This window comes from Antrostomus carolinensis, unplaced genomic scaffold, assembly GCF_000700745.2.
Source record: "Antrostomus carolinensis isolate BGI_N321 unplaced genomic scaffold, ASM70074v2 scaffold46086, whole genome shotgun sequence".
NCBI classification, from domain to species: Eukaryota; Metazoa; Chordata; class Aves; order Caprimulgiformes; family Caprimulgidae; genus Antrostomus; species Antrostomus carolinensis.
In genome coordinates, this window is record NW_010320641.1 from 43,204 (window position 1) to 59,763 (window position 16,560).

The 16,560-nt window shown below is 39.7% G+C and overlaps 1 protein-coding gene across 1 annotated transcript in view; it reads left to right on the top strand.

Annotated features, from left to right (window-relative positions):
- LOC104526247 (homeobox protein cut-like 1) overlaps positions 1-16,560 on the top strand; it is a 59,402-nt gene that overhangs the window by 7,476 nt on the left and 35,366 nt on the right. Inside the window, 7 exon segments of the mRNA XM_029085364.1 lie at positions 3,335-3,393; positions 8,302-8,350; positions 9,370-9,466; positions 10,567-11,238; positions 12,244-12,309; positions 13,663-13,764; positions 16,007-16,560. Of these exon segments, the coding sequence (XP_028941197.1) occupies positions 3,335-3,393; positions 8,302-8,350; positions 9,370-9,466; positions 10,567-11,238; positions 12,244-12,309; positions 13,663-13,764; positions 16,007-16,560 (1,599 nt within the window).

Sequence of the window (16,560 nt, forward strand, 5' to 3'; positions counted from 1 at the left end):
TGGTGATTTTTTTTTTTTTTTTAAATAACATAAGAAGGGTCCCAATCTATGGATGCTTTAACGTGGGGTCATTCATGCAACAGATGCAAGATGATTCTTTAACATAGAATATTTGCAAACTTAGTGTGCAGAAATGCCACCAGTCTGTTCTTTCTGTCCTATGGCTCCCTGCATTTTTGTGTGTTGGAGGATGTTAGACTGTATTTTGTCTGAATTAACCAGGTTGATATTTAGGGCAAGATATTAGTTCCTCCAGATTGCCTCACAGCTTGAACCTTTGTTATACCATGTTCGGTGCATTTCACAGGGTTCTTCAAGACAATTACCATACTAATACATTTTAAAACAGTCATTGACTGGGAAGATGCCAGGTGCCTAAATGGTCTGCTTATATACAGACATTGCTTTCTCAGTTGTTAGTTTATATTGTTTAGTAAAGTATACATTTAGGTGCAGATTTTCCATGGCAACAATCTCTGTATTAGGTACTTGGGAATGATGGATGGATGAGGTTTTTATACAATTCAAAGTGAAATATTGCTGGTTGCCATACTGCTATAACAACATACAAGTACCTGAGAGTCCAAAACAGCTTCATTCTGTCAACTTTAAAAAAAAAACAACCTGTGTTTTGTGCCTAAAATTTCCAGAAATACTTTCAGGGTATAGCATATACCTATACAGAACTACATTTGATAGAGTTTGCTTTAAAATGGGAATCATTATTTTTTTCTGTATTTTATATCTGTTTCTAAATAGGCTTTTTTCTGAGCGTATCCTTGCATAAGTAACTAACACATGAATCGAGGTTTATGCATCGAGTTTTACAGACATCCATCACAGTACTGTCTCCTCCCCAGTACCGAGGGCTCTGTCTTGCTGGTTCCATTTAAATATCCATCTCCAGTCTTACTGAGCCTGATCTGATACTCTAACAAGGAATCTGGCTGGATTCCTTGTTATAGTAACTGCATTTTGCTCAGTGTTGAGCTGTAGCTGGAAAAGCTGCTTGAACTTGTGGCATGTTGTAGCTGGCCCTCCTGAAAACTTGGAGAACTGAAGTAGCACCTTGGGCCCTGAGATGGTGTAGTACATTTGCATAGTGAGATTTCAACACACGCTGGAGGTTATCAAAACTTCAGACATCTTTAATGTTTGTAGGATTTTTCCTAGTTGCATCGTTGTTGAATAGGGTTTCTTAGCAGGGACAAAATGTCTGTAGCACTGTGTCTGCTGTATAAAGCAAAGTCAATAGTCCCTATAATTCCATTTAGCAACTGGAATTTGGTCAGGCAGGACATGTCAGAAGAAATGAGTAAAACTCACCCAGTATTTTTCCAGGTGAAAAAAAAAAAATTGTTTTAGCTCAAACAGGCCTTTTTTTTTTTTTTTCTTTACAATTTTTAACACAATCCAAATGGCTGCACAAGTTACTGGTGGCTAAGGATGCTAGGACTTTTTAAGAGGCTACTAATTTTATCAATGTTCCCTAGAGTGCAAATTCCACACTTCACAACAGTTGCTGCTTTCCTGCAACAGCCAGTGGTGGTCACCCATTAGGAGTTGCTTGTTGAGCAGTTGCCAGAGCAAAGCCCATGTGTTACTGCTGGGACATGCCTCTTGTCAGCAGTGACTAAGGATGGTGGATTATGGTATTGAAAAGCAGGAACCAGAGTTTAAGAAGGATGTATATTGATAACAAGGATGTCCACTTTGTCACTGCTTTTTTGATATACGTACTAATGGCAAAGCAGAAATGTCAGCATTGTGTAAGCTGGAAAGGGACAGGAAATCCTTTAAAGATGGCAAAACAGCTGGAAGTCCAGCAAAGCCCCATCAAGCTGCTGTTGTCATCTGAAGAAGCCTCATTTAAATTATTAAGATGGCTCAGGTGATGGACTCGCTCATCTCTGGGTGCTGTATTACATACTGTTTAAGGTTTCTGCTTGTACCTGTTGGATAGCTCTGAGATGGGTGATACCTCTGCACTGGCTTACTTGGGAAGACAGCATAGTTAGGAGAGTCCCACTTGTAATTGTCCATCTGTCCCAGCTCTGCTGTTCATGCACCCATAACTGTGCTGGTGCAGAACTTTATGAGGCTGCATTTTAAATGGGTTTGCTAAAATTATCCAAGTTCACAGTAGCCCTTCCCTGCCTTCCTCCGGCATTCAACGAGCAGCCCAGGAGTGCGTGTAGGATCTTCTTGAATTCACTTTTCCTCTGAAGGCAGCCTCTCCTGGACATAAAGCCCAATTTTTCTTTTTCATGTCATATATTCCTTTCCTTTTCAAAGTAGATGCTCTCTCTTTGAGGGTGGTACGTCCTTGTGTTATTTCTGTTTCCTATAATGTTTGGAATCCTGTGCCAATTTTAACATCAAAAATTAACTGAAGCAGAGAGAGCCTGAACTTATCCATGGAAGCTGCAAGCCAGTAAGTTCTGTTCTTTCTTTGCTTAGATCAGGTGTGCCTGTACTAAGCAAAGAAATTATTAGTGGGAAATGAATGTGGCTTCTACAAGCAACGTAACGGCATCAATTATGTATCACTATGTTTTAGGCCTCCTGAAGCATTTATCCTGTAGTGATGAGCACTGTTGTTGGGAGCAGGGGCTCTTGGGTAAGGTCCAAATGTGTGGCATTGCATTATGGATTGTGTTAGGAGGTTTGTTTCAACGTTTGTGGCATCTTCACAGCGAAGAGAAGCCATTGAGACTCCCCCAGGTCGAGGAGACCTGAGCAAAAAGACCTGCTGAGTTGGTCTCAATGCTTCATCTCCGGTGTGTAATCATATTAGTTATTGCAATAAGTAGTGCTTGTAAAACAACTTGGTTACAGCTGTTTTGTTTGGGCATGAGGCATTGTAGAAGTCTTACAAGCCTGAGGCGTTCCAGTCAACAACAGCTTCTTCAGTCTTCTTTTCATGTAGATAAGGTTCTCAAGAACTGTCCTATTAAGACTACAGCATGTGCCAGAGCATCCTGCTTGATTACTCAATTTATCAGTTTTGTAAAAATTTCAGCTGCCCCATTTTTAATACCTTCTTCCTCAGTCTCTTGATTGAACACGTGACAGTGACATTGCAAACAGCTGAATTGGGACCTACTGAATTCTGTAATGCTTGGCACTCTGTGCCAAGGAAAGGAAGAGTGAGGTATAATTGTGTTTACGTTGAATTGGTTATAGTTTGTTTTCTAATGCATCTAAATTAGGTATGAGTCATTAACCCTCACTTGTGCACTGCTGTATATATGGAATAATTTAAAGATGATTTTGAAAGTTGAAGAAAAAAAAAAAAACTAAGTAATTAAATCCATGTTCTTTTTTTTTAAAGCAACTGGAAGAAAAACTGAAAGGACAGGCTGACTATGAAGAGGTTAAGAAAGAATTAAAGTAAGTGTTAAATACTTACAGAATTTTTTTCACAACCTCTAGTTTAACAATTGTTAAATAAAGCCACAAATCTATGTTCTTGGAGTAATAAAGAATTCAGTCAAAACCACAAAGACGGGGAAATTGGGAATATTGGCAGAAATTGCATCCAGAACCAGTGCAACTGCTGTATCTGAGAGTGCTCTTTATTGTTGCAGCAGAGTATGGCAATGGCAAATAATACAAGTATCCATGAAGAAAAGCTGCTAAAACTATCCTCCACCAAGGGTAAAATGTTAGAAAATCTGTGGTATTTTAGGTGCATCACTCTAAAAATCCCCAGCCAATAGCTGAATGTAATGTGGACCAAGAATTTAATGCAGGGCCTTTGGCCATAATACCTTTTCTATGCCTTTGCCAGCCAGTGTTCAGCACTTACCATTTTAATGTTGTGCTTGTTTCACTGTATATTTTTGCTAATATATTGTGGTTTTAAACTAAAGCCACAAAACAGCCTCTTCCTATTTCAAGGGGTTTTTAAAGAGACTTAAAAGAACCTCATTTTAAACTATAACAAGATAAGCTGTCAGGTTCAGAAGAGAAGTTTTTTGACTAGAAATATGTTTAGTGTCAAGGTTTAAATAACTGCAAGAAACTCCATCTCTTCTTTCATCATTCTGGCATTTTTTGTGTGTTATTTTAAGAAGACTGAAAAAATGTTACCTTGTTTAATGAGGTATTTCAGATGAGGCTGGTAGTCATGTGCTTTTGTTTACACGTCCCTGGAGAATATGGAAAGCAGGTTTGGTTTTGCAAGCCCAATGACTGTCCAGCCTCTGCTGCTATTATATTCAGGCTACGCTGGCTGCGGTTCTGGTTCGCTGCCAGCTGCAGCACACACTGATGTAGGTCTACAGTTTCAGTCCAGTGAAATGAGTTGCCTGTTTCTATGGTCATTATACCTGAATATTAACTGGTCTTAAAAAAGCTTCATCATTTTAGTGATACAGGTAAATATGTCCATGTTCTCTCCTGAGTTCATGAAACACAGCTTCAAATTTCAGCTGGTTTCTGCCCTCGTATGTAAAGCAGTTTTTTTCCCTCATATGAATGGGAATTAAGCCACAATCTTCCGATGTGCTACATGAGTTACAAAAAATGTGAATGTACTGAAACAGCAAACAAGTTTTAAATCCTACCTGGTTTAATGCCTTTACTTTAGATACTAAACTCATTTAGATCCATGTATTCCTGGTGGTAATGCCTTTTTCTTTTTCCTTTTTTACAACACTGACTAACATGAGGGGAGGGATGGGAAAGGCAGATGAGAGGTGCAGGAGAAGCTATGACACAGGAGTGTTCATATGTTGCTTCTGCCTGTTCCTGTTATTTCAAGATGAACCTGCAGTGAAAGAGATGGAAGAATCTCCTGGAACTGGCCATTGTTGGGTGCCAGTAAATTAACTCTCTGTTTTCCTGGCTGTTACAGCTTTTATATCCCTCTAATTTGTGGGTAACATTTTTTATCTGGGCAGGCTGACTTTGGAGGGAGGGCTGACTCACTTGTAGGTGGCCTGGGGTCCACACACTGTCCTGCTGGATGGTGCAGGGGGGTTAAGACCCCCTGTGAGAGCACTGCAAATGTTTACACTGCTGCATCCTCACAGCAGCTCATTCATGCCACCCTCTCTACTCCCATCTGGTCCAAAAGATGTGCCAAAATCTAAATGGACTTCACCTGAGAGGGACAATCTGATCTGAAATGAAATTATGAAAAGTCTATGCCTGCCTTTGTGCCCTGAAACATTTGACAAGAATGAGATGCTCATAACGCACATGTGCACCAAGAAAAAAGGTATATCTTGTCAGTAAGGAAGAAAGAGAATAAACTTCTCAGTTGATTTGGCACTGATATGTTTTCCTTAATCCTCCCAAGGATGTTAGAGGCATTCTAGGCTGTGGTATCTCAATATCAGCCAACTTCTAACCTTGGAGGAACTTATCTGGGTCCATGTCAAGACCTGAGATGGGAGAATTCCTTACTTTCTGCATTGGCTTTTGTGACAAATTACTTTTAAACCTATTTTTGAGATCTGAGAGCTCTATGTGTCCTTTCAGTTTCCTCTCAAGAAATAGGACAGTGCTAACCCTCCTGCCTTTGCACTTGGGATCACACGAACAGAAAGTCAAGCTGTCCCAATGCACACTTTGCTTTAGAGTAAGATCTTTCAAGTTGTCTTAGATGTGCAGATTCAAGTCACAAGATCATTCCTTTAAAAAGCAGATAACTATTGTGAGCTGCAGCTTGAGTTGAGATCTCATGGGCAAAGACATTCCTGGAATCCAAAGAGGAAACATTTTGCTTCCTCATATTCCCAAGGAAAATGTCTCTTTTGTGGCACATTTGGAGAGTCATTTTTGACTTGTTTAATTTTTACATTTTTTGAAAAAATGACCCTGCTGTAGTGAATATTCCTCCAAGGGCAATTTGAGATACCATCAACCTGATTTTTAGTATATTTTGGGTTCTGAGTGTATAGGAAATTACCTGTGAAATTGCAGAAGTCTATTTCATATAGTAAAGAATCCACTTTTAAGTAGGCAGAGATCAGTAAGTTTCCAGCCAAGGTTTGAATATGCATACCTGCTCCAGGCTCTCTGAAAAATGCAGCTGCTGCAAGGTTCAGGATCCTTTCTGAAGGTCCCAGCTGGCAGTGGCTGCTCAGAACTGAAATGGTAGAGCAGCCTGTGTAAGTGGAGGGCACAACAGGACCCAGGCTTTAAAGCCAAACTTCTGGTGCCAAGAACCCGATACACACATTAAATACCTTCAGGCTCACTTTGCACTTGGGACTGGTTTCAGTCTGGTCCTGTAGGCAGCACAGTAGTGGTCAGAGCACGTCACACCCGCTCATACAAGAGCGTGCAGCTTCTTTTGGTTTAGTCTCATCCAGAAGGAACCCGGTTGGTATTGCTCCAGGACTGCTCTGCATGGCAAACCGGAGTGTGGTAAGTGGGAATTCTGGGGAGACCTGTGTCACAAGTGTACTGCTGATCTGAACTGAGATGGGAGAAACACCTGTGATTTGCCATGGGAAGTTTCCCACATGATAATTTGCTGTTACAAATTGGTTTTTTTTTAATTCAGATGGGTCTCCTTATTTGACCACAAGGACATACATTACTACTTGCTGTCCTTTCAGAGGCCATCCTCTGCAGAATCCATGGGAGGATGAAAGCAGTTACCATCCAGGTTTTCCCTGGATGAGTCTCTATGTCTTTATCTCCCTCAGCACCCTGAAGTCCTGGTAGACAGAGCTGTGCCTCTGAAGAAGTGTCCCAAGAAACACTTGCTTTTAATAGTGATTAGCAACCTGAGTGAACATGCCTGTGATGTCCATCTAATGTCAGGAACTCTAACAACTCAAGCCATTAATGCACAACCTCTCTCCTTGACTGGCCTGACCCCATTAATAGCAGAACAGAGGCACTTCTGCACGTGGGTGAGCTGTTGTGCCCACGTAAAGCAGAGTCTTAACAGCCTTCCCTTATGTGCTTGTGTATTGAATGATGGCTCTACCCTACAGCAATTTCTGCTGGCCAGAAGGGTCATCCAGTGACACTGTATGATGAAACTGATGGCCAGAATTTTGTGACTTTATTAATTATTATATTCATAGGAGTGCCTGTCAGAATTAACGTTGTATGCAATGAGTGTGTTATGCACAGATGCAAAATGCATGAGATTTCTGTCTCAAAATTACTTTTTTTTTTTTTTCCTTGGATTTGCTATGACTTTGAGTGATCTTATGTGATCCACTGAGACCACTGATTTCCAGTGTCACTTAATGGACATCTAATTATGGATTAATGCGTGGACTGATTTATAGAGGAGCCAGATGCTACATGATCCGCAGCAGATAGAGAGCTGAGTGCCTGGCTGACTCTGACTGGCATCCAGAACTAGTCCCTACATGTTAATACTGGCCTCAGTTTCCACATTTAATACGTGGTTAAACACATTCTCCCTGTCTCACAAGTTGCTGGTGCTTTATACATGAAAAATGCTGTATAAGCACTATCTATATCTGTTTATGTATTTTTCTTCAACAAGTGAATGTCATCTTTGTCCAATGAAAAGCTGAAATCATTTGTTGCTTCAGTCTTAGGAACTTAACGTCCTGCCTGCAGCAGGCCGATTAAGAACATTCATAAGACAAATCACAGTAATAAGTTTGTATTCCTGTAAGATTCTCATTTGCCAGACGGTACAACACTGACTGCAAGACTTTGAAGGGAGACGTCCTTTGACCGCTCAGTATTTATATAAAATATTGACAATGAGACTATCAGATTTGTCTCTTAATGTACTTATAAATATTTGGATCTTTCATATTTCTTGAGAAATATTGTGCCATTGTGTCTTCCCTTTGCCATAGAACTAGGAGGTTATTAAAATGAAAAACTACCTTTTAGCCTGTAGTGTCTTGGTCGGGAAGATTATTTGTGCATATTTTCCTTGATATGTGAGCTGGTGTATATTATATAAAGTACTGTAACTGTGATGGTGATTCCCCTGTTTTGTTGCTTTGCTACGACTTTTTCATTCCCTTCAAGCTTCACAAATAAATTTATATAGCTTCTGACAGCTTAAAATGTTATATCCTTATTAACCTTTAAATTTACGCTTTAAACTGGCCTGGTGGGATTGCATATGGAATGATTTAGATGACGCTCGAGAAAATATTCTTATCCAATAACTAGTTTGAATAGTTATTCTGTATTCATTATGAGGCTGTGTTAACTGCAAGGAAAGTTGTTATCACTTGTAATGTTGCTGGAGAGTAGGAAATTATAATGTTAATGCTCATTAGTGCACTTGTTATGAAGAGAAGAAATAGAAAATAATTTTTTTTCTGCCTTCCACAGTATATTGAAATCAATGGAGTTTGCACCATCTGAAAGCTCTGGTACGCAGGTACTGAACCTACTTTTGTTTTCTTAATTACTTTAGCAGTTCAGTTAATTAACAAAAATTTTGTCTTGCAATTCCTTGGTGGTGGCATGGGCAATATCCTGTTGATGTTGAGACATACGGGTTGATCATTGTCTTCCTGATGTTTTCTTATGTAAAAAGCTGAACTGAACAATTTTTGGCCTATTAATTTATTTTAAGTGGTGAAGGACAAAGAGGGACGTTTCAGCTGTGCTGGAGTGGGTAACTATAGTGTTGTGAAGCTGAGTCTTTTAAAGTTACTAGAGTCAGAGTACAGCTACACTGAGATTTGCATGTTTCTCCTACTGAAAGTAAGCTGAGCAAGGATTTTAGCATTTTTAAGTCTTTGTCAGCTTTGCAAATAACATTCACAAAAGAAAACAAACCTTTGAGTACTGAGAAAGCTCTGCTATTCCAGCAAATTAATCTTAACTAAGTTTAAAGGTTATGAATTAAATTCCTGCTTCTGAAATCTGAACTGAATATACTAGGGTTAGTTTTCAGTATGTTTTTTAATGATGAAGGGTTAGATATTCAGTGGAAGGTAAATGGCAGGTTTCTGTGACTGATTTTATTTTTGAATGAATTGTTTATGCTGAAACACAGCATTTCAAGGAAATGCTTAACTTGGGTCAGTTGACGAGGAAGAAATAATATAACCTTAACTCCTGTTTTAATCAGATTAAAAGAAGTCTACAGCTTTTACATTGAGAACATGCCAGTACCATTTTAAGATAAGTAAGATTAAGAAAATGTTCCGTTACACATTTCAAAATAATGCAGAATTGATGGATGATTTACAATGAAAATTAAACAGTGAATCTCTTCTATGGCTCATGTAGGAGCACTGAGTGATTCCTGCAAATATATGCGTGGTGAATTCCCTGGCTGCGTTCACAGCAGAGATGAGCACTTGTTTTCTTCTTCTGAAATCCTTTTTAGTGCCTGAGTGAGACTCTTAATGCTTTTAGAAACAAACCTCCCACTTTGATTTTCTTCAGGATGCATCTAAACCGCTGGAGGTGCTGCTGCTGGAGAAGAACCGCTCCTTGCAGTCTGAGAACGCCACGCTGCGTATCACAAATAGTGACCTGAGTGGTAGGTTGACACAATTTTCAGCTATTCTGGTTTGTTTGCTGTCTTGTAAAGGGGGGGAGGGCTGAGTGAAAGATGAATGTCTGAGCTAATGCATGGCAGAAAGATTAATAGGCAACAGGACCACTGAATAATGTTTGATTTCTGCAGTTTGATAGGCTGGATAATAAAATAAAACTTGGAGACCTCAGAGAGTCTTTAAAGGTTAGGAAAGAGAGATATTACAAGATGTACCAAGTGGTAGTGTTTGACGCTGTCTTCTGTTTTGGGAACAAATTCATCCGTGGCACCAGAAGTCTCTTCCCCCACACACAATGTTATGCAAAATGTTTGCATGTAGAACACAATAATCTTCCTGTCTGATACACTTAGATATACTACCAGCAGGTCAGCTTGGAAAAACAACATACTTTCTTTTTAGAGAAGTGTGTTTGCCGTTTCGCTTTCCTAATGTGGGCTTTTTACGTCTCGTGTGCACATTTTTTAAATGGCAAGTCATGGAATTTCCAGATACTTGAATGCTTATGGTTTTTGCAGCTGGAAGAAAGTTAAAAGTTGCCACTGGCCCTGGGGTTACTGAATTCTGAAGCGTTTTATGGCTTTAACTGAGTGATCTTGGTGCATCCACCTAATGGTGATTCATTTATTCAAATTGGTTTGTTCCAAAATGTAAATGTTTGCTGCATTTGGGTTCAGTCAGGTCCAATGAATAATGTCTTGAATGAGAGACAACAAAGAGACTTGCTGTCTGTAACTGCATTTATTTTAAATGTATATCTGCACTTCATGTAATTGTTCTAGTGTTAATGTCTGTAAGGGGGATTCTCCAGGCTGCAACATACAAGAAAGGTGCAAACATGAAATGCATGTTGTTTGTTTTGGGGGCCTTGTTTGGCTTATTAAAATTTCAATTATGAAAAAGAAAAAAAAAAAGAAAAAAGAAAACAAATCAAAACCAAAATGAAAACAAAAATCCCACCACTACTTCATTGGCCCTTGTAAATCTGCACTTTTTCCCTTTGCGGGGCAAACTTTGCATTTTTTTATCTTGGTTTTTCCCTCTTTGATCCCCCATAATGCATTATGTTTGACCTTCCTTGTAGGGTCAGCCAGGAGAAAAGGGAAAGACCAGCCTGAGAGTCAGCGTCCTGCAACCTTGCCGGCCTCCCCTCCTTCTCAGTTGCTCCGCAACGCAGGGGAGCAGGCTTCCAATACTAATGGTACACACCAGTTCTCACCAACGGGTTTAAGTCAAGACTTTTTCAGCTCATCCCTGGCGAGCCCCAGCTTACCCCTGGCCTCCACAGGAAAATTTGCACTAAACTCTCTCCTCCAGCGACAGCTAATGCAGTCCTTCTACTCCAAGGCAATGCAGGAAGCAGGAAGCACAAGCATGATTTTCTCAACAGGTCCTTACAGCACAAACTCCATATCTTCCCAAAGTCCATTACAACAAAGTCCGGATGTAAATGGCATGGCCCCATCTCCCAGCCAGTCAGAAAGTGCTGGGAGCATCTCTGAAGGCGAGGAGATAGACACAGCCGAAATTGCACGTCAGGTGAAAGAGCAATTGATCAAGCACAATATTGGACAGCGGATATTTGGACATTATGTGTTGGGACTGTCGCAAGGGTCTGTGAGCGAGATACTAGCCCGGCCAAAGCCATGGAATAAACTGACTGTGAGAGGCAAGGAGCCATTTCATAAGATGAAGCAGTTCCTCTCGGATGAGCAGAACATCTTGGCTCTTCGCAGCATCCAGGGTAGACAAAGAGGTAAGCGCTCACTGGCCGAGGGTCTTGCCCTATTTTCCTGTTAGTTACAAATGTTAAAAATTGGAAGCTACTCTGTATGGGGCCATTTGTGCATTGCTGCTGTTTTCACCTGAATCAGATGTCAGGTACAGAAAGTACAGCTTTCTAACTCTGCTTTTCTGCGCTCAAGCAGGTTAGTATCTTTGCTTATGCTTTTTTTAGCCGCTGACTCGTGTTTGTCAGCAGGAGCAAGCAGCAGGGACACTTACATCCCTCACTTCCCAATAGCTCTGTGTCAGAGCTAAATACAGAATGAAAAGGGTCAGTAATGACTAAGGGTATCAGCCCTCAGAAATGCTTAAAAATTTTTATTTGGTGTTGTTTATTGAGACCAGACTTTTGTTGCGTCTTGTGTGATTTTTTAAAATTTTTTTTTTTAAAAACTCTTTTGACAAAATATCACAGGTGATGCATGAGATGAGTAATTAAAAAACAATCCTAATTTAAAGCAGCTTGGCATATCTAAGGCAATGATTTTAAGAAATAACATGCATTTCGCTGTGATTCATCTTAAGTGAAGACTGAGATTTACATTTAGAGAAACTGAAAAGTAAGTTGTTTACAGTCAAGAAACATTGGAAAGGACAGGCAGGGTTTTCCTAGATTTTGTTTAATTGAAAGCGCACACTGTTAGATTTATAATCTGTTCTTCCTTTTGATGATTGTACTTGAGGGGATTATCTGCCCATCTTTAACCTCTTCATTTTTGGTATCTCTAGACATTTATTTATATCTGTCTAATCTCCTTTCCGAACGTAGCTGTAATCTTTATTAACAAATCAGCCAGCCTTGCTTCTTCCAAAGTAGCCAGCTCCTCCAGCGCTCAGACAAAGGCTCGAGGGGGCGAGGACAGCTCGAACCCTCCTGTTCAGAGACAGGCTTCTAGCTTCTCATGTCACACAGCCCGTGATGTCAGAGCAACCATCCCCTGATTGTTTTGTTCTTACCAAACTTGTTTTTCAACAGAGAATCCAGGCCAGAACCTGAACAGACTATTTCAGGAAGTACCGAAAAGAAGAAATGGGTCTGAAGGTACGTCACAGGCAGGTGTTTTTCTTTGCAGTCAATACCTAGGAAGTGGAGTGTGCTTTAGCTGTGTGTTTCCTTAAAACTGTGCAGTTTGATTCTGGCCTGGAATCTGATAGAAAAACAGACAGTAAGTATAAAACAAACCATGGGTTAGACGAACACTTTGCTTTTTCTAATTCTGCTGCTGCTGTACTAACGTAACGCTGTTTGGTTACTTTTTCCACTCCCAACCTCAGTGCGTACGCAGATAAAAAGAGATAAGTGATAGAAGTGGCTTTATAAAATCATCAGATCTATTGAAATGCTCTCTTTGCTATTTTTGTGATTTTGGAGGGAGAAAGTTACACAGTTAGGTATAATCCCAACATCAGTCGCATACTTCTTCTGCTCTAGATTTACTTCTTTCTTCTCATGGGGCTTATGTTGACAAATACACTTTAATATGCTGTTAAATTAGCATACTACTTAACTTCAGTCTGGGGTATGAAAAAGATAACGAGATAAGTGAACATCAGATTGATAAATTAGCACTGAACAGGAAGTACGAACGTTTTTCTTCATTATACTTTAGTTGCAGGATTTTTCTTTTAGACAGATGAAAAAGAAAAAGAAAAAACAAAAACAGGTGCCCCGAAACTCTGTAGTTATTTTGACTCCAGGCAAAAATTATCTAGCTCGCTTACAAATTATAATCTCATAATGAAAAATGCAGTTAAGTGCAATAGTTATAGTCTTCTCTCTTTCTCTTCCCCTTAGTGGTTAAAAAAAAATCAAAACAAAACCAAACAACCAAGTAATAGCTCTTACCTGGAGAGTACTTCAAATGGTATCTGTGTTTAAATGACTGTTTCTCTTAATGTATTAACCTCTAGAAAGTTAAAAATTATTTTTATCTAGTTACTTTTTAATTCTCTTTTGGGCTGAATGTATACTCATCCTACTGTGCCTAGCAGGTGATGCAGTTTTTAAGGTGATTCCTGATCTTGTGTTTTTAGCTTTCTTCCTTTCCCCTCTGGTTCTTTTCCCTTCTGTTTCCTCTTCCCCTCCAAAAAAAAAAAGAGAAGGAAAAAAATAGACCTATATATGTTATCCTGGAAAAGGAATATATGACCATCTAGTTCTTCCTCTGATGATGTCAGTGTTCTCCTCGTTCCAGTGCAGCTAGCAGGCAGGCTTTTGCACAATGAGGATATTTTTATTTTATTATGTTAAGTACATTCTCGAAGTGGTAAATGTTTGTAAAGATCCTATATAAACTGTCATCAGGTTGTGCTGGTGGTTTATCAGTATATACTATCTTTGTTAAAAGTAAGTTTAAAGTTTTCCCCACATCATTAGTTTTGTTTTCCTCTTCAGGTAATATAACCACAAGAATCCGAACCACAGAGACTGGCTCTGATGAAGCCATCAAATCCATTCTCGAACAAGCCAAAAGGGAGCTGCAAGTACAGAAAACAGGTACGGTCTCATTTTGTCTTGCTCCTTTTATTTGAGAATTTAATTAAAACAATTACCATGAGCTTTCTGGTCAGTTAATTATATTCTTAAAACCTTGAACGTAGATTTGAAGAGCTGCTTTTTTTTCTTCCTTTTTTTTTTTTCCCTTTTTTTTTAAATTTAGTGGAATTGTTTCTGTCTAGAAGGTAGCCCAAGTTAAGGTTACATATGTCCCAACTGAGCAGAGTCTCTGCTCAGCACTCTGCTCTGTCCTACTCCTGGGGGAGCAATGCTGTGAGATTTCTAAACACCTATTTTTCCAAGTGCAGAGCTCTGCCTTCTTTACACCACTGCAGACCTGCAGGCAGTCACTCTGCAGGACAAACCAATAAAATCCTTTCTTCTCCCAGTTTGCTCCTTGGAAAGGAAATGGCTCATGCTTTCTCTTCTCTTCTATCTAACTCAGACACCAGGGACAGAACTGCATGGGAGAGGGAACTTAATGGATTTGTTGGGGTCACAGTCTAGCCAGCAATTACCAGTCACATAGTACCATTGTACTGCGGACATCATGTACTGAAATTATAATATAAGCAAACTCAGTTCTAACTTTTACATGACTTTATTTTTGGTTACAGAATTTATTCAGTGAATGAACTGGCAAATCCAAAAAGCATTTCCTTTCCCAAAACCATCGTTAGCTTAACATCTTAGCCCGAGATAAATTTAACTTCTCATTCTGTGCTGTCACATATTTAACGTTTCTGTCTCCTCCATAGCCCTTCCAACTTTAAAAGAGTTTCCAGTACTGCTGCAGGGCTAATGCTGAAGTAGAGAGTACTGTGCATTACTTCTGTTTCATTTTTTAAAGTAAATATTGATTTACAGTTTTGGATAGTTGTCTTTTAATGGAAACTAAGCTAACCTCATGGCAAATATAAAAGACTAGTTAATATATGATTTAAATAATATGACTTTATACAAGCAATGCTTACATAGAGACAGATGTGGGCTGTGTGCAGGAAACTGCAAGCACATTGTTCAGTTGCATGTTTCATCTGAGGATCTCAGACTTCCTTTCAAATATTAATTCAGCCTCAAAACTCCCTGTGAAACTAGTAGATAAAACAGAAGAGGTGGTCTCACTGTCTTTTTTCCCATTTCTTAGCTTTTCATGTATTTTATAGTGTGTGACAGGAAGGAATGGAGGGAGGCAAATTCAGAAATGTATTCAGATGAGGCATAAAATTACTAGAATAATAGGCAGTGTGTTTCACATCTTATTTCACTTTGCAGTGTATGGGTTCCCTGTTACTATCTAGTGCTTCACTTTCCCCATTCTTTGTAAAGTAGCTTTCAGAGGAATTGGTTTTCAAGCACTGGGGACCTCAGTGGAGACTGGCTTAAATGGAAACAGATGCCATTGCAAAAACCTCCTGGCTCTGCAGAGAGAATCCTACACCCATGTTCCAATCTCTGCTCATCCCTGACTGCAGCAGCACAGCTACATGAGTCCTGGTTCACCACTGAAATACTGCTTTTAGGTGTTGCCTCTTCTGAAAGGGCCCGTAGCTCCGTTTTAGGGCTTCAGATAAGGCAGAGAGTGATGGCCAGGCATCAGCCTGATTTTTGTAGAGCTGTTTATTTCAGTGGTTGGGACCATGGAACAAGAAAACAGGAAGCAGGAGCATATTTAGCTTGTCAAATGAAATAATGAAGTCTCTTACTGAAGTTCTTACTTTGTTGTAATTTGTGTGTTATATTTTTGGAGTTAAAAGGATTCACCTTATTTATATTGTAAGAGGGTATTAATACTCTGTCCAGGTGAATGCAGCTGCATTCAGTCTTGAGTGTGTATTACGATTCAGTTGTGGAGATAAGAGAAGTGAAAGGTTAAATAACTTCGTAAATAGAACTATAAAATGTTATTGACCACTTGGGGTGGGGGAGGAAGAGGTGAAGGCTTGATTTTCAAAGGCATTTATTTGAGAAATTTTACAATGGTGGGGAAAACATGCAAATAGTAGTAGACTTCTGCGTGCAAATGTCCAGCATTTTGGCAACTATAAAATTTTCCAGAGAAGAACTTTGGAAATCTTACTTTATTTTGAAAAGTGGAAGTCTTTGCTTAGTGAAAACTCCTCCCTCCCATCCAGAAATGTATTTGCAGCCCTTTTTCTGACAGGGAAATACTTGCAGTAGCACGTGTTGAATATAAAGCATATTCCTGTGTTGCATTTAGTCTTTTGGTTGTTTTTCATAGCTGAGCCGGCTCAGCCGCCTTCTGCATCTAGCAGTGGCAATTCTGATGATGCTATTCGATCCATTCTGCAACAAGCCCGACGCGAAATGGAGGCACAGGCTGCCCTTGAACCTGCCTTAAAAACACCACCTTTATCTCAAGCTGACATTTCTATCCTGTCCCCCAAACTAGTATCTACACCTGCAATGTCTTCGGTTTCCAGCTATTCTCCTTTGGCCATATCCCTGAAGAAACATTCATCTGTCACTGATTCCAGTATATCTGCATTGCAGAACCTCTCTGGGCTCAAAAAGGAGCCTCAGGAGGCACCTGTTTTAGAGCTTCATGGCATAAGTGATTCTGCCCAGGGTATGTTGAGGCATGTTAAAAATGAGTTGGGACGTGGTGGTGTTTGGAAGGACCATTGGTGGAATACTGTGCAGCATGAGAGAAGAAATACAGCTCTTCCCGAAGATATAAAAGTTGAGGAAGCCAGTGGTGGAAAAGAAAAGGTCAGCAATCAGACTAGGCCAGATCGTAGCCAGCTCCAAGGACCATCTTCTTCAGAGTATTGG